This window comes from Lycium ferocissimum, chromosome 10 (genome assembly GCF_029784015.1).
Source record: "Lycium ferocissimum isolate CSIRO_LF1 chromosome 10, AGI_CSIRO_Lferr_CH_V1, whole genome shotgun sequence".
Classification (NCBI taxonomy): Eukaryota; Viridiplantae; Streptophyta; class Magnoliopsida; order Solanales; family Solanaceae; genus Lycium; species Lycium ferocissimum.
This window is the reverse complement of record NC_081351.1, coordinates 35,068,005-35,084,867: the sequence shown is the minus strand read 5'-3', so window position 1 is coordinate 35,084,867 and position 16,863 is coordinate 35,068,005. Positions and strand designations below refer to the sequence as shown.

General features: G+C 34.5%; 1 protein-coding gene across 2 annotated transcripts; it reads right to left on the bottom strand.

The window, feature by feature from the left end:
• Nucleotides 1-1,448: 1,448 nt before the first annotated feature.
• Nucleotides 1,449-16,350, bottom strand: LOC132033586 (uncharacterized). Of its 2 annotated transcripts, XM_059423594.1 has the most exons (16): nucleotides 15,923-16,350; nucleotides 7,875-7,948; nucleotides 7,330-7,451; nucleotides 7,012-7,068; nucleotides 6,810-6,929; nucleotides 6,563-6,688; nucleotides 6,001-6,142; nucleotides 5,561-5,731; nucleotides 5,291-5,446; nucleotides 5,097-5,203; nucleotides 4,922-5,012; nucleotides 4,416-4,557; nucleotides 4,171-4,327; nucleotides 3,876-3,992; nucleotides 2,363-2,489; nucleotides 1,449-1,837 (listed from the first exon to the last, which is right to left on the bottom strand). In XM_059423594.1, exons 1-16 carry the CDS (start codon nucleotides 15,984-15,986, stop codon nucleotides 1,601-1,603), a joined length of 2,010 nt encoding a protein of 669 aa, XP_059279577.1. In that variant the 5' UTR covers nucleotides 15,987-16,350; the 3' UTR covers nucleotides 1,449-1,600. The 2 variants fall into 2 exon arrangements, with proteins under 2 accessions (XP_059279577.1, XP_059279578.1); XM_059423595.1 differs by lacking the exon at nucleotides 7,012-7,068.
• Between the last annotated feature and the right edge of the window lie 513 nt (nucleotides 16,351-16,863).

The window sequence follows — 16,863 nt, the reverse complement described above, 5'->3', positions numbered from 1 at the left end:
CAGAAAATAGAATTGTGTCATCAGTTGCATCCTCAAATATTCCAAATTCATCCTATGGAGATTCCTGAGATAGACTTATATATATATACTACAAAATGTTTTCTCAAAATATGCTATTTTGTCCCGAGAAATCCACTAGTATGTATTTTTTGTGAGAACCCCAAATTATAAAAAACACATATGATCTACACTCTCCATTTTATATAAAAAATACGTGAATAAATAATCAATGGCACCTACATGGGAAATTTAAAAAAACTATTTGTTTTCTGAAAAATAATATATGTAAAATAATATCAAAAATTATAGAAAATAAAAAAATAGTTTAAAAAATGGAAAAGTTATTTTTAAAGAAAATTAAGAAAACTGATTATTTAGTTTTCACATTTAAAAAAAAAAAATCAACTTTTCCATTTTTTAAATTATTTTTTTCTGATTTTCTAAATTTTTTGATATTTTTTAACAAATATTATTATTTTTTTATTTAAAGATTTTATTTTATTTAAAAAATGTTATTTTAAAAAAATATATAGTTTTTTTTTTTTTTTTATAAAAAATAGTAGAAGATTACTTATGCCATGTGGAAAATTTTTTTGAGAAAATTTCGAACACTTTTGGAAGTGAGTTAACATTAATTGTGAAAATGTTTCTTACAAATATCTCTATTTTTTAGAACCCCAAAATTATTATGTAAAAAAAACATAATCTTAACTAAAGTAAGAGTTTGAAAGAAACATTTTGAAAAAAGTCCATCTCAAAATGGTGAAAAATATATATATTTAAAGAATTAAATGTTATTTTTGTTCGACTCTAGAGAAGCGTACTAACAACCATTTTGATTACTAAATTAACTGGAAATTTTTCTTACAAATATCTCTAGCTTTCCGTTTTCTTAAAAAATAATCTTCTAGAGAGATTTGCCTAGTAAATTGATTAAACTGGAACAAAATTGTAAAGTTGAGAATAATTAAGGTCCCAAAATTTGCATCTGATATTGTGATGTTTAGTATGCTCGTTCAACCTTAAATTCTATTCACAAAATTTCAAGAATATATGCGGTTATTACAATTTACAAGGGCGAGTAGAGCAAATGCAATGATTCTTGCATTGAATTGCAAATTAATCAATCTCAATCTCCAAGTGGCTCTATTTTCAATTTATGCCAAACTTTTTATCCAATTTATATTTGGATGAGAACTACTGTCTAAGCCACAGGGGCGGATCTAGAGGGTCAGTTACATGTTCATGCGAGTAACTTTTACCTTATAAGTATATGTATTAAAAAATCACTAGAAATCGATAAATTTATATCTGTAAATCCAATGATTATTGTAAAGCTAACTTGGAAGTCATTGTATACGGATGGTACAACTTGTATAATAACACCTATCATTTGACTTGTTATTTTAATTGGTTTTAATAAGTTGAATAAGCTAAATCCCAATTGGTTTCCGAGCAAAACGTGGAATTTTATTGCTTCTCAAACCAGAAGTTAATGCTAACCCTGTAATACAAATCAAACAGTTAACAATTACTGCATTATTTACTTCAAATTTTGAATTATTTGGGCACTGTACAAAAAGGGTACTGTGCACATTGCTTAGTTTGATGGCGCTTCAAGACGAATATAGTCATACATAATCCCCTGGAAAGGACTCTGGTTTCTTGGTTGGCCTAAGTAAATGGTGTTGTCCCCTTGCACTAGCATATTTCCCTGTATGTCTATACTGTACAGCCAATATAATCCATGAATTCCATGCCTAGCAATTGAGTTATCTCTTCCGATCAATCCCGTTGTAAATAGAGGCCGGTTTGTGCTCGGATTATTCACCCGAACCTGCAAGTACAAGAATATAGTAAGAGGCTTTTTGACTTGAATTCTGGTTCTGTTTTCGATCATTTAGAAAGTAGTTAGATAATGCCTTTGTTTCAATTTATGTGTCTTACTTCCTTTTTAGTCCGTCGCAAAAAGAATGTGACTTTCTATAATTAGTAACTTTTTTACTCCAACATCTCACATGGCATGTTTAAGACCACAAGATTCAAGGATATTTTGGTATTTTATATACAGATATTTTGGTACTTTATATACATATTTACTTTAATATCACAAGATTCAAAACCCTTCCTTACTTTTGTTAAACTCCGTGTCCAGTCAAACTCAGACACATAAAATGAAGCGGAGAGAGTAATTGAGTACAAATTATGCACTTTTACTTGGTCAAAAATTCGTTATTTGCCCAAAGTGGTGTTTATACACTAATCAAAGACTTCTGGATGTAGAAGTGATTTTTTGATTAATTTGAGTAATATAATTCAAACCAAATAGGAGAGAACTTTACATCAATAGGGATCAGTGTACCTGCACTTCAGCTAAAGTTGCAGATGCAATTGCAATGCGCAATTTATATGTTCCTCCTTGATTGACTGAATCAAGTTTAAATCTGATTTGCCACGTTGTTCCTTGATATGTGCCATCCTCTTTTCTCCTACAAAGAAGAACCTTTGTCAGCTGTAATATATTTATTATACAGAAAAGGGCCAAATATACCCCTGTACTAACGGAAAAAGGCTAAATATACCCTTCGTTATACTTTGGGGCCAAATATACCCCTACCGTTATACTTTCGGTGCAAATATACCTTTCATTTTAACAGAGAGACAGATGTCATCATCCTATTGGTCCATCTTAATTATCTCCTAATTAATAAAATCTAACCTATAATTAATAGCTAACCCATACTCCATATCCAATTAAAAGAACTATATCCATTCTGAAAATTAAGCCAAGCTTCAACAGTGGCAGCTGCCAATACTCACTGACCATCCGTGGCCATTGCCGATAGTCGGAGCTAGTTACAGTTTCCCAATTCATCTGCCATATTCCTTTATGCTGAATTCTCAAAAAACCCAGAAATCAAACAAGATTGAAATGATAGCGAAAACTGCAAATTGTTTCACTAAAGAGTAGAAAAGATAGCTGCAAGTGATAATAATTCAGAAAGAAAATTTAGATACAAAACAGAGCAAGAAGTAAAAAAGTAACAGAAACAAATCAGTACAATAAGCTTAGATGAAAAATCCCTTCTCTATCTCTCTCTCTATTACAATTTGTGCAGTTTTAATAAAATGATTTTTCGCTCGTAATAACAAAAATTTATTGTTAGTTTTATAGGGCTTTCATTTTTTAGATTACACAGTGAACAAATCAAAACATAGTTGTTCCTTCCGCATTCTACTCTTGTTCTGCCTTATTTTTACAGTTCTCGCAGAGGGAAAAAGAAGCTTTCGTGTTCCGGTAGACTCGTTAGGATTTAGCGTTTGTTCCGATGGATGAATCACTTGCAATTATCGAAAATTTACAGCAGCAGGGGACACGTTTCAATTAATTTACATTTTCTGCTGTAACTAGCACTGGGGACGGACGGTTAGTGAGTATTGGCAGCCACCATTGATGAAGCTTTGCTTCAATTTTTTGGATACGGGTATGGATCTTTTTAAATTGGATATGAGTTATGTGTTACATTTTAATTACGGGTTAGATTTTAATTAATTAGGAGATACTTAAAATAGGCTAACAGGGTGATGACACTTGTCACTCTGTTAAAATGAAGGGTATATTTGCACCCAAAGTGTAACGGTAGGGGTATATTTGAACCCAAAGTATAACGAAGGGTATATTTGGCCCTTTTCCGATAGTTCAGGGGTATATTTGGCCCTTTTCCGTTTATTATATGACACTCTTTTGGAACGTCGTGATATATTTGATAGTGAAGTACTAATGTGTCCGGATAAATGTTGGTGAAAATCTGAAAGACAAGGAGATTTAGCATAGTATTTCTGTTTTCAACTCATCAGATTGCTGAATAGCTTACCTTGGAACCTGAGCGAAAAACCAGTCTTTTCTATAGTCACTTTCTCCAGCTACATACACAAGATCATCCTTTGGATATAATTCGGTGTACCTATCCCACAATCCATATTGCCTAAACCTGCCATTCAAAGACAAAAACACAAAAGGTTATCTCAGTGAATATATTTACAGGACACTTGATAAATTTTGTGAAAGAGAAAGGAATTATTTTAACTAGATGGAATTAATTTATCATTCTGTGTTCTACTCTAGTGGAAACAAAAAATAAGGCCCACAAATAAAGGTAGGTTACTAACTTGTCAGGATGATTGACAAAAAGCTTGTTGATAAATTTCGGGTTGGGTTCAGGAACAAAAAATTCTGCAGCAGTACGATCAGGAATGCCTATTTCCCATAATGTGGGGCCATCCCTTGGAGGTTGATATACGATTTCATCCACATCAATACTACAACCTGTTTCCATGTATCACGCAATCCATGAGATTCAGAGCTTTTGTTTGGGAATAGGAGTTGAATTGAAACGTAAACACGGAGTCAAGACCTGGAGTTATGGAGATGGGAGTCTCATATAGATAGTCCCCAATGAATCCAGGTACCCATGCATAAAGATTGTAATCACCGGGACGTATATTGTTTATGGAGAAGTATCCATTATTGTCTGCGTTAGCCCAAAATTGGTAGTCCTGAAACAGAAAACACTAAGTTTTTACTTTCTTCAATTTTCAAGTTAGCTAAATCGTTTACACCGAAATGCAAGATCAATTAGAGCTTCCAACTTAAGGACAGAATTTGTCAGCTTGTTCTTTAATCTTAAAAATCATAAAGATCAAGTTCACATTTACTTGTTTTGAATCTTCACGAAAAGGAGGGGGAAAAAAAAAAAAAAAAAAAAAAATCTATATACATAAACAGAATTTTCAAGGTGTACAATCATCATCATCATCATCATCCGGGAGCGCTATATTGGAAGTCCTCTGGCTTGTTTTACGCAAGCATTTTGGAAATATGTTTAATTTTCTGAAAAATAATTAGGTTAGCAGAAATGACCTTGCATTCTCTTTGCCAGGAACCAGCCCCTCCTGGTGGAGCGAGCCCAACAAAAGCGCCATTTGCTGGTATATTATCATCACTAATGTATCTATCAGAAGTAGTTAAGAAGCTTTAGAAACTCGTATTAACTTTTAGTTTGAATACAACTTAAAGGAAAGCAGTATGTCCTTACTTGTCTCGAACCAAAAGTCTACCACTAACACTGCCCCTTTGATCTGCTGATGGAAAATCTTCCGATGCGGGAAAACTGTAAGGCCAGCTTTGAACTTCATGCTGCATCTGCATCAGTAGCCGACATAATTAAGTACTTTGAACTCATGCACACAGAAAAATTGGAGTAAATTTCAAATCCTTTCACTGCTAAACCTGTATCTTGGCATCATCCCATAGAGTAACAGGATCTTCCCCTTGCATAACAGAATTAACATATATAAACACGGGGCCAAAAACTTTCTTCCAGGCTTCGCCTTGAGCAACATTTGGTGTTAGATCATCCCCAGCATAATGAGAGCTTAGAAACATCTGAGAATATCACAAATTCACCTTTAGAATGACTAAATGTGTAACCGCGGAAAAGTATCCTCTTTTTGTAAATATGTTCGTGGTAAAAGAAACGGGTTAGAAGAAAGCTCTTACAGCTAGGGTAGTTGGACCGACATGGGATGTAAGGTTCTGTTTGACAGGTCCACCGGATCGAAATTCATCACTCGGAGTAATTTGCCAGAATCCCACTGGTGGATCCATAGATATCCAACCGTGGACCTTGTTGTCTTTATTATCACATGAATACTGGTATTTGTCATCGACCTGTGTGCATGAGATGAATCAAAGAACTAACCAATTCTCAATAACAATTCAACATGAGTTAATATTAAAAAGTTTTCAACTAGTACATTAATATCATGAGATTGATGAATCGATGTTCCTCTATCACTATATAATCAAGTATCAATGGGTTGGTAATAAACACAAAACATTTAGAAGTATGGTTTTAAAAATTGTATCCAGATCCTTAAGTTGGATATAATTTTCTGGCGAAGTTGAATAAACCAAACAATCAGAAAAACCGGAGTTACCTCTCCTCTTAGCTCGGGCTCCACAGGATTGGTCAATAGGACCGCTTCTGCATAGGCAAGGCGTTGGCATCTTGCAGGCATTCGGTCATCAGGTAGAGGCATGAATCTTTGCCTATTATCTGCCACAGCCATGTAGTGAAACCTATCCAGTGAAAGTACCAAAATTATCATGAAGTTGTGGTTACAGAGCTGATAAATATTTGACACATGGACAAAGAGCAATTGACCTCTAACTAAGTGAGATTGTACTGATTATGTTTTCTGAAATGACATTTATCCTAGGTCTATAGACCAGATATTTGGTTTTTAAACATTCAACTATTTCTTCTTTTTTTTTTTTTTGATAATCATGGTGTCTATGCCAACTTGCTAGCACCTCGACTAATTTCATAGGATACCTGCTACCTCCACCAACACAAGTAACTCGTCGACCAACCACCAAGGTTAGGACAGATGGGAAGAAATCACCTAGTGTTTTTGCCTCTGGTGACATACAACTAGTTCTTCTTACCAACCACTACATATGCATAAGGGTAAAAAAAGGAGGAAAAAGTCTTCTTACTTATCTTTCCGGAGCTTGAATGCTATTCTAGTTTCACCAAGGCTGAAAGCAGGCCACTCAGGTGAACCAACATGCTCATAAATGGCATAAGAGTAGAAACCAGAGCAGCCACGGAGCAAAATAAACCTATAGCACCAACACAATATTAATAGTAATATTGTGTTGATCAACACAATAATATCCGTAATATTAATAGTATGCACATTATTCTCATTTAAGCACATACAAAATATATAGGAAAGAAAACCTTTTGTCAATATTTAGCGGGACAAGTTTGCCTTGGAGGGAGGGATCCCATGGTCGTGAAAATGATATCTCTACTTGATCGTCTGTCTCCTTTATAACCTTGAAATTAGTACCCTTGATCCTACACAATAAATTGGTAATATGTTTTTGCTTAAAATTAGCCAGTTTTCATTCATCATAAGTAAACACTATAGAAAACATACACTTCAAATACTCCAGTTTTCCCACCATCTGGAGAATTCCAGACAACGTCCCAATACCTGATATTACATTCAGAGATTAAGGTCACCAGCTCTGTATCATAAAGAAAAAACATGCATATATATATATATATACTGCAAAAAACACTTATCTTTACAATCTAAAAATGTAATGTCTTGTTTCAGATGGGGTAGGTTGTTTTATGTCATAATTTCTAAAGCTTTTGTTAATTCTTCTTTGCACTTATTTAAACACAGATTTCATTTTGATGAGCTCAACCTAAGGAATATGCAAGAAACATGCAAGTTGAATCCAATTACCCTCTATTGGATTCATCGTTAAGGACTTCAAGTAGATTATCAACGTCATTATAACGTATTCCAGTGACAATTCCCTCTGGATTTGATAACGTAACTTGGACTAGGCCATTATCCATCATCACCTGCAAAAAAAAATGTTGAAACAATTTATCTCTGTAGAGGAAACTTCATCATAAAGGTACGCACTACTCCTTCTTTTCATCTGTGTTCACAATGTGCAAACATACTCACTTCCATATTCATCGTTACATAGCATAATAAAATGGCGCAAAGTGCAATAACTGATACACAAGGGATGTAATGGAAGTACAAAGATTTAAAAAGATCATTCTTGAAATGAAGCATGAAGAACAAACCTGTATACATTGTACTTAGATATCATTTTCAAATTTCTTTGTGTTTTTTTCTTCTTCTGAAAACAGTTAGGAAAGAGACAGTTCTAATGCTCGCTACCAAGACAAAAGCGATGCAAAAACATCACCAATTCAAGCATATAATTAAGGGGAAAAAATATATAGCTATTCCAACCGTTCTTTGTTCCTTACATGGCGATCCTGAATGTACAATCTCACTCCAATTGGGGACATTGTTCCAGGACCTCCACTATGACAACAAGCTCCTGTAAAATAAACAAGGAAAACGGTGTCAAACTGGCTCATTATGGTGCAGTTTATCCAAGTACAAATTTGCAAGGCTAACTAGCAATGGCGGATCTAGAGCAAGTTTCGGGGTTCAGTTGAAATCATTATTTCGAAACTTATGTATATATATGCCAAAAAAGTTTAAAATACATGTGATATAGTAAAATCAGGAAGGGAAGCCTTGGAATAATCGTAAAGTTGTCTCAATGTGACCTATATAGATCATGAATTCGACGTGTGGAATCAACAACTATAGATTACATCAGGGTAGACTGCCTACATCACACCCTTAGGTGCCGCCATTCCCCAGACCCAATTTCTTTTTTATAGTATAAAATCATACTCATACTGAGACCGCTGATTCTAGATCCTAAAATAGTCCCTGTTAACTAGGATATGTCACAACCTACAATGATGTTAACAAGAAATTTGTTCTCCTTGAATTACTAACCACTTTGTAGTTATGGTAGGAGTAGAGATACACAACTACATCAATAGTTATAGCACTTATATATAACAATGTCCAATTTTGTAATTAGACTTAACTTTAAGTACAGGGAAAGAATTTTTTATTTTTTATTTTCTTGGCTTTAACTTTAATAATCCACTTTTGCTATTGCGCCACTATCGTTTGGTGAAATTAGAAACAGCTTGGAAGTAAAGACGCCCGATTGAATGAATCATGGATATATGCGTTATGTTAATTTATTTTTAATAAATTATCTGCTTTTAAGTTTATCTTTAACGCGTAGCAATTAAATTGAAGTTTGTGACAATGTGAATTGACCTTCTCCTTCGTAGAGCGTGGCCCAGATGAAATCGAGTATTCAGTTTTAATCTTCTTTTTTGTTAAATAAGTAACATTTTAAGCTAAGAGTAAAAATCACAATATAGAAGGTTGCTTTAGCCTTTAGCAAGTCCGGGACAAAGCAAACTATACTGTGATTTCATTATTGTGCATTACTATTATTTTTATTAATTTTACCAACATTCATGTGCATTATTTGGGAAAAGGACATTGTGTGTCCACTCAGCCAAACTAATCCACATTTAACCACTATTTGGGCTTAATTCCACTAGGTGTCCGTTCGGCCCAAAATAATGCCAAAAAATGGCCTAAATTTAAAATAATGCCAAACGAGTCCAACAGCCGAGCGCTTAAAAAAAAAAAAAAAAAAAAAAAAAAAGACTTTTTGTGGCGACTAAATCGCCACTAAAGTTCTAACTACAACATATATACATATGTTGGAATTATATATACACTTTATATACAAGAATTATACGGCTTTATATACATATCTTTGGAATTAATCATACATTTATTTTACATAAATTATACGTTCATTATACATTTATTATACACATATTATACAATAATGATATGATTTTTTTTTTTTACATATACAATAGTGATACATATTATATACCACAATGATACGGTTTCTATTATACATTTTTTTATACGTATAGTACACTTTCTATACAAGATCGATCTGATTTATATACACGTTGGAATTATATATACAAAAAATGATACATATTATATACAAAATGATACAATTTTCTATTCTATACGATTCGGTTACCTTTGTCGATACACATTATATACGAATGATACATATTATATACAAAAATGATACATAACTTAGTGATTCATATTTTATACGGTTTCTATCATTAGATATAAGATCTATACACATTTTATACACAAATGACACATATTATATATAAAAAACACCAGAGATATCGAAAGTAACTGCCAACAACTATTTTCTGACAATTAAACACTCCTTGATTAAAAATAAAAACTGCCTACAATAATTTTGTAACAAATCTATGGGAATTAGCCTAATTGCGAATAAAAAAAATAAAAAAAATCAAAAGCTAAGCAAAGTCAAAATCGAGCGAAGAATAGTGCCTGCTTGTATTGGATACCCAAAATACTGCTATTTATCCCAATTGCCTAGCTTAAAACAAAAAGGTAGGAACAATTATTTTGTAACAAATCTACGGGAATTAACCTAACTGCGAATCGAAAACAAGCTAATCAAAGTAAAATGGAGCGAAGGAGAGTGGCCTGCTTGTACTGGACTTCAATTGAAAATTGTCTTATTTAAGTTTTGGCTAATGGATGGGATTAGTTTAGTGAGTATAATTTGGGTTTGGGAAAAATTGGGTTAAAGGGTGGGATTAGTTTCACCCCACCGGCCATTTGTGTCCTTTTCCCGCATTATTTTGCAACTAAAGGATGGGCTTAACTTTTCAATGGACTAAACTTCGGCTGGCCTAATGTAGTGGCTCCTTGGAAGAAGTTGCACGGTTTGTCCTTCAAATGGACTGGTCTTTAATTTTTGCCTTTCAAATTTAAATTTATGTCTAGCTGGAAATAAGTAGATAAAGACCTTGATATAACTTGTGGATATTATGATGCGAAAATATAAACACATATCCCACCAAAGAATTATTTATCTTGAGGGACCAGCAAAAAATTAAAGACCAGCAAAAAATAGGGATAAAACTGCAAATGACCCCTTGCTCTTAGCCTAACTTGGGCCAGATATGTCATTGGTGGGGCATTTGCTCTTTTTTCGATATTTTGTGCTGGTCTTTAACTTTTGGCCTTCAAATGGGCTGCTCTTGAATTTTTGCTCTTCAAAATCAAATTTATGTCAGAGAGGTATAAGTTACGCATTATAATATCTACAAGTTATGTCGGCGCCTTTAAAGAACTTACGCCCCGCTAGGCATAAGTTCGATTTGAAGGGGCAAAAATTAAAGACCAACCCATTTGAAGGGAAGATCGTGCAATTACTTCACTAAACTTCGGGGGCGATTTGCACGATTGGCCGTATTTGGAGGTGGTCTTTAATTTTTTCCCCTCAAATTGTTGGTCTTTAATTTTTGTCCTTCGCATAAAATTTTTGGGTTTAAACTCTTGAACGAAGGAGGGGGCAGAGACATTGTGTTGGAAGATTTGGAGCACTCTGATAGGCGTCGCGACATTGGATATTGTAGGAGTATAAAGATTGAGGAGGTTAAGGGAGCAGTTCGTAGGATGCGCAGGAGAAGAGCGACCGGACCTAACGAGATTCCTGGGGAATTTTGGAAGAGTGCAGGCAGGGTAGGCTTGGAGTAGCTGACTGGATTGTTTAATGTCATTTTCAAGACAACGAAGATGCCGGAAGAATAAAGGTGGAGTACAATGATTCCCTTGTACAAGAACAAGGGCGACATTCAAAGCTGCAGCAACTATAGAGGTATCAAGCTGCTAAGTCACACTATGAAAGTATGGGAAAGGGTGGTGGAAATGAGGGTGAGGAGAGGTGTGTCTATTTCAGAGAACCAGTTTGGATTCATCCCGGGACGCTCGACTACAGAAGCCATTCATATTATAAGGAGATTGGTGGAGCAGTATAGGGAGCGGAAGAGGGACTTGCGCATGGTATTCATTGACCAGAAAAGTGCTACGACAAAGTGCAAGAGAGGTCATGGAGATGCTTGGAGGCTAAAGGTGTACCTGTGGTGTACATTAGAGCGATAAAGGACATGTATGATGGAGCTAAGACTAGGGTAAGGACGGTAGGAGGAGACTCAAAGCACTTCCCTGTTCTGATGGGGTTGCATCAGGGATCAGCTCTTAGCCCGTTTCTATTCGCCTTGGTGATGGATGAATTGACGCGACAAATACAAGGTAAGGTGCCTTGGTGTATGTTATTCGCGGATGACATAGTCCTGATTGACGAGACTCGCAGCGGAGTTAACGATAAGCTGGAAAGATGGAGACAAAGCGTTAGAAGTCTAAAGGATTTAAATTGAGTAGACCAAGACGAATACTTGGAGCGCGGGGTTCGGTGGCGACCGCGTAAGGTCGACGAGGAAGTGAGGCTTGGTACTCGGGCCATTCAAAGAAAGGAAGTTTCAAGTATCTTGGGTCTATTATACGGGAGATGGGGATATCGACGAAGATGTTTCACATCGTATTAGTGCGAGGTGGATGAAATGGAGGCTTGCCTCCGGAGTCTTTGTGTGACAAGAAAGTGCCACCAAAACTTAAAGGCAAGTTCTCTGAAGTGGTGGTTAGACCGACTTTGTTACGGGACGGAGTATTAGCTACCAAGAACTTTCATGTTCGGAAGATGAAAGTCGCGGAAATGCGAATGTTGCGATGGATGTGTGGGCACACCAGAGGGATAAAGTGGGAATGAAGATATCCGGGACAAGGTGGGGAGTGGAATCGGTGGAGACAAGATGCCGGAAAGCGAGGCCGAGATGGTTTGGGCATGTGAAGAGGAGAGGCAGAGGGCTCCGTGCGGAGGTGAGAGAGGTTGGCTATGGACGGTTTCGGGGAGAGGGTAGAGGAGGCCAAAGAAGTATTGGGGAGAGGTGATTAGACAGATATGGCACGGTTTACCACGAGGACATGACCTTAGATAGGAGGTTGTGGAGGACTCAGATTAGGCTAGAAGGCTAGGTTGCTTATCCTTTCACCATAGGAGTTGTAGTTTTGCTCATTCGTTTATTGCCATTTGATTTCTGCTTATATTTGTTAGGCCTTTGTACTTTGATTATCTTATTTATCTATGGTAGTTAATCCTCCTTTCTACCATGACTTTCTCGCTTTTGTTATTCCTCGTTTTCATATTGTTTTTGATATGCTTGGCCCTATCTAACCTTTTATCTTGTTTTCCTCTCTTGAGCCGAGGGTCTTTCTAAAAAGCTTGACCGCCCTACCTTTCATGCGGGGAGGAGTTCCGCACACACTCTACCCTTCCCTGCACCCACACGGCGGGATTCCACCGGGCTTTGTTGTTGTTGTTGCATAAAATTTTTGGATTCCGGGTTCGAACACCCGCTCAGTCAAAAATTAAAAAAAAAAAAAATCACAACGTAGAGTTTGGATTTGCAAGGCAGTAGGGGTGTCAAAAAAATATAAAAAACCGACCGAACCTAATCATACCGAACCGATTTATAGTGTTTTTTCAATAAAAACATGAATTTTTATTTAAGCTTATAACCATCCCGAATAATTAGGGTGGTCTTTTTAATTTATACAAAAATCGACAAATTCCCGAACCGAACCGAATAACCTTACTGTATGAAATATATTTTATATATTACAAATATGTTAAATGAATATATAAAATATATTTATAAGTTCTGTTTCAAATAAAAAAAAGAATTTTGGTTACTAAATTTTGGGCCTTTAGTTGATTGGATATAGTTTCGAAAAGGATACCTCATATACATAGTCATACGGTCATAGATTTAGATGATTTAAGTAGGCATTTTTTTGTTATAGTTAGCACTAACAGAAGTTTACCTCCAACTTGGTCTCCTCTACTATGTTGCTTGATGTATATGTATCAAATTCAAGCTGTGGTTTCTGTGTACAAGCTAATGTTTGTTTTGGCTCAATTCAACATTATTGTCTTTGGCAAATTATTCTTCTCCCTGGTCAATCAGTGAGGATTCACGTCGCGATGATACCATCGTTGTTGTCTTGCTACTTGATATAACACATTTCAGTTTAATTATTTTGTGTAGTTTTTTTTTTAATAGCTTTTACATTAAATATTTAATAAGAAACAAATAGAAGTTTTATTTGATGGTGTACTACAAATAGGTTTGTGGAGGTTTGTGTCGTTACATTTTAATGGTAGTGTTTTTTTAGATGACACTTTAAAACTAAAAATAACCGAAAATTAACCAAACCGTACCGATATCGAAGAAAAACTGAGATGATGGGACGGTTTCGAAAAGTCTAATTTTGGTCATACAATATAAAATAACCGAAAAATTGGGATGGTATAATTTTTTTTAAAATAACTGACCGAACCGTCCCATTGACACCCCTACGAGGCAGAGTTTTGCATTCAGATAGAATTTCTCTACCTGATTAGGTAGAGTTTGACTGCAAACTCTACTTAAGTCAGAGTTTTGCCTTCAGGCATAAGGCAAACTCTACCTTAAGGCTTTCAGGCATAAGGCAAAAGCATTAAGGCAGTTTTTTTTTTTTTACTCAATTGGAATTTTATAAAATTTTGTCTTAAAGCCTAATTTTTGTCCCAATAGGCCTAATTTTGTTATGAAACTCGCCTTGCGATTTTCTTTTTAACTAAACCGGGGTTCGAACCCCACTCATGATATTAGGCGAAGGACAAAATTAAAGACCAGCAATTTGATGGGAAAAAATTAAAGACTAGTGCCTTTGAAGGACAATGCGCACAAAAAAAAAAATGAACTTGGGCTGGCCTGATGTAGGGGTGGGCATGGTACGGTATGGTAGGGTATTTGAAACTTCGGTACGGTAATTTCGATTTTCGTTTTCTAAAAATACTATACCATTACCATACCCAATTAATTCGGTATGGTTCGGTATTTTAAAGTTCAGTTTCGGTATTTTATGGTACGGTAAATCGGTACCATAGTTTGTACAACTTCGACTTACATATACTCATATCGTGGAGAATTATGACTTCGGCTACTTAAGAAACGTCTCAATTATCATGTACTAAACAGTGAATACCTTACACATGTAAAAATATTCAAAGAAAGTACAAGCAATCCCCTTAGTAAATCAATTACACAAAAAAGACATTGAAATCAAGATAAAGCAGTCAAAGTTTCAACATTTAAACAATTAGTTTTCTAATAATACTAGTTGATATATATGTTAGTATTATAATACTAAGATATATGAATTGTATATATAATTATATACTTCGGTATGGTATTCGATATTTCGGTATTTTCTTTTGAATACCGAATACCGTACCGAATACCAAAACTTTTTAAAAATGCATACCAAATACCGTAATACCAAAATCGCGATATAAAAAAATTTCAGTTCCGATATGATAATCGATATCTACCATATCATGCCCACCCCTCATCGGCTCATTGCATTTTTATCATTTTAATAGGGATTTCCTGTCAACCCCAAAATGACAATAAGTAAGCGTTTGGACATGCGATTTCATCTCATGAGATGAAATTATGAGATGAAATCAGCGTTTGGACATGCGATTTCATCTCTGATCATCTCCCAAATCATCCAAAAAGGCATGATTTGGGATTTAAAATCATGATTTCGAAAAATATAAATGTAAAATTTAATTCATACATTTATATTTTATAAAAAATGACCCATAAGTTGGTAGATATATTTACCAATCATGTTTACCAACCAATTGTATTAAATATTAATTTGCAAGTTGGTAAAATACATTTACCAATCATGTGGGAGGATTATATTAATATAAATGTAAAAATACATTTGCAAGTTAAATTTTCCTTTTTATTGAACTAAATTTTGATCAATTGATGTTGTATTTTTAGAAAGGCTTTCTATTATCGTATTAATTTTATTATGAATTATGATTTACTTATTTGGTAAGATTATATAAGAATTGAATTTTTTTTTATGATTTTCACAACTTGTGGGATTTTTATATTTCTAAAAAAACTGCAACTTAAGAAATTCAAATTGCATGTCTAATCATAATTTGATCTCATGATATGAAATCATATCCAAACGGCTCCTAAAAAAAGAATCAAAGAAAATTTTCGGCTTATAAATGAACCTGCAAAAGTGCTTTTCGAGAACACTTTCGTATAGGAAATTATTGTGCTCGACTAATCTATTTGAAATACTTTTTTATCAAATATTTAAACAGCAACTTTTGCCTGGTCAAGGTTTTAAACTTCTGAATACTTTTCTCAACTTCTGAATGCCAACCTATGTTACTATATACTTAAAAATTTGTTCTACTTTAACTTTTTGAAATAAATATTTTTTCAAAATTATTTTATTTTTATTTTTTAAAAGATTACTTTCAACTTCCATAAGCTTGATCAAATAAACTTTGAAGTTGTGGGCAGTGGCTAGACAAATGTAATAAACACCTCGTAATATTTAGGGACACGTGTGAATACGTAGTTAGACGTCGTACCTGTTTGTCCTGCGCACGCGCATAAGCATTTTATCATGCGTTTGAAATTACGCCGATGACCCATTGTGCAACTGTAGGCAAAGTAGTTTTGCTGCCCCCGTCCAACGTTAGCCGTTCATTTCAATCACGCGCCACCAAATGTCCACCAAGGCTATGCCTGAAACGTCGAATAAAATCTGGATATTCAGCAAATGTCTTTTTTTCTTTCTTTCTGATCCTCTAATATCACAAAGATAATATGCGTCTTTGTTTAATCGGAAATCTTTGTTTTATTGTACGCTGGAGTTTTCCAAAATATGATCTTCAATGTATTGGAACAATTTTGTTGGGAAAAAAATGATATTGCACAGAGAATTTTGGAGTTGGCTACTGCTGTGTACTTCAAACTGAAGGGGCCGACAGGAATATATTTTTCATTTTTAATAGTGTCTCCTTCCTTTCTTTTCCTTTGTGGTTGTTAGTATTATGATTATTATATTATAATATTAGGAGTGATATTTAACAAATACTATTATTTATTATACTTATTGTTGTCGAATATCTAATTAAAGAACCGGAAAAAAATAGGAGTACTAACTTTTTGGAGTAATTCTGTCTTCCTCATATTAAATTAGAATACCGTCTAGGACAAAAACCAACATTGAAGTAATTGGAAAGTTAATTACGTTAGTTCGTCTTTTGGAACATACAAATGGCATGAGAATGTTTTTGTTTATCGTATGACATAAGTTGCTACTCAAAACTTTTAGAAGGGAAAATGGTAATGAGTAAAACTCGCATGATATGAGTTTGCATAAATTCTCTTATCTAACTACAGTTCGATTTATATAATATTTTCACCTTATTTAATCATTATAAACTAATATAATATGAGTGTGAAATATTATAGTAGTAACAGGTTTCTTGAAGCCGCCCAAGTTGTTTGCGGACGGTTGGTGGTT

What these genes read in the sequence shown, in the direction of transcription:
- LOC132033586 (XM_059423594.1), bottom strand. Translation starts at nt 15,986, where the DNA reads ATGGGTCATCGGCGTAATTTCAAACGCATGATAAAATGCTTATGCGCG. An exon ending in AGACTTTTGGTTCGAGACAA is followed by an intron (nt 5,013 to 5,096) that starts GTAAGGACATAC and finishes TACTTCTGATAG; the next exon opens with ATACATTAGTGATGATAATA. An exon ending in CCTGGCAAAGAGAATGCAAG is followed by an intron (nt 4,558 to 4,921) that starts GTCATTTCTGCT and finishes TTTCTGTTTCAG; the next exon opens with GACTACCAATTTTGGGCTAA.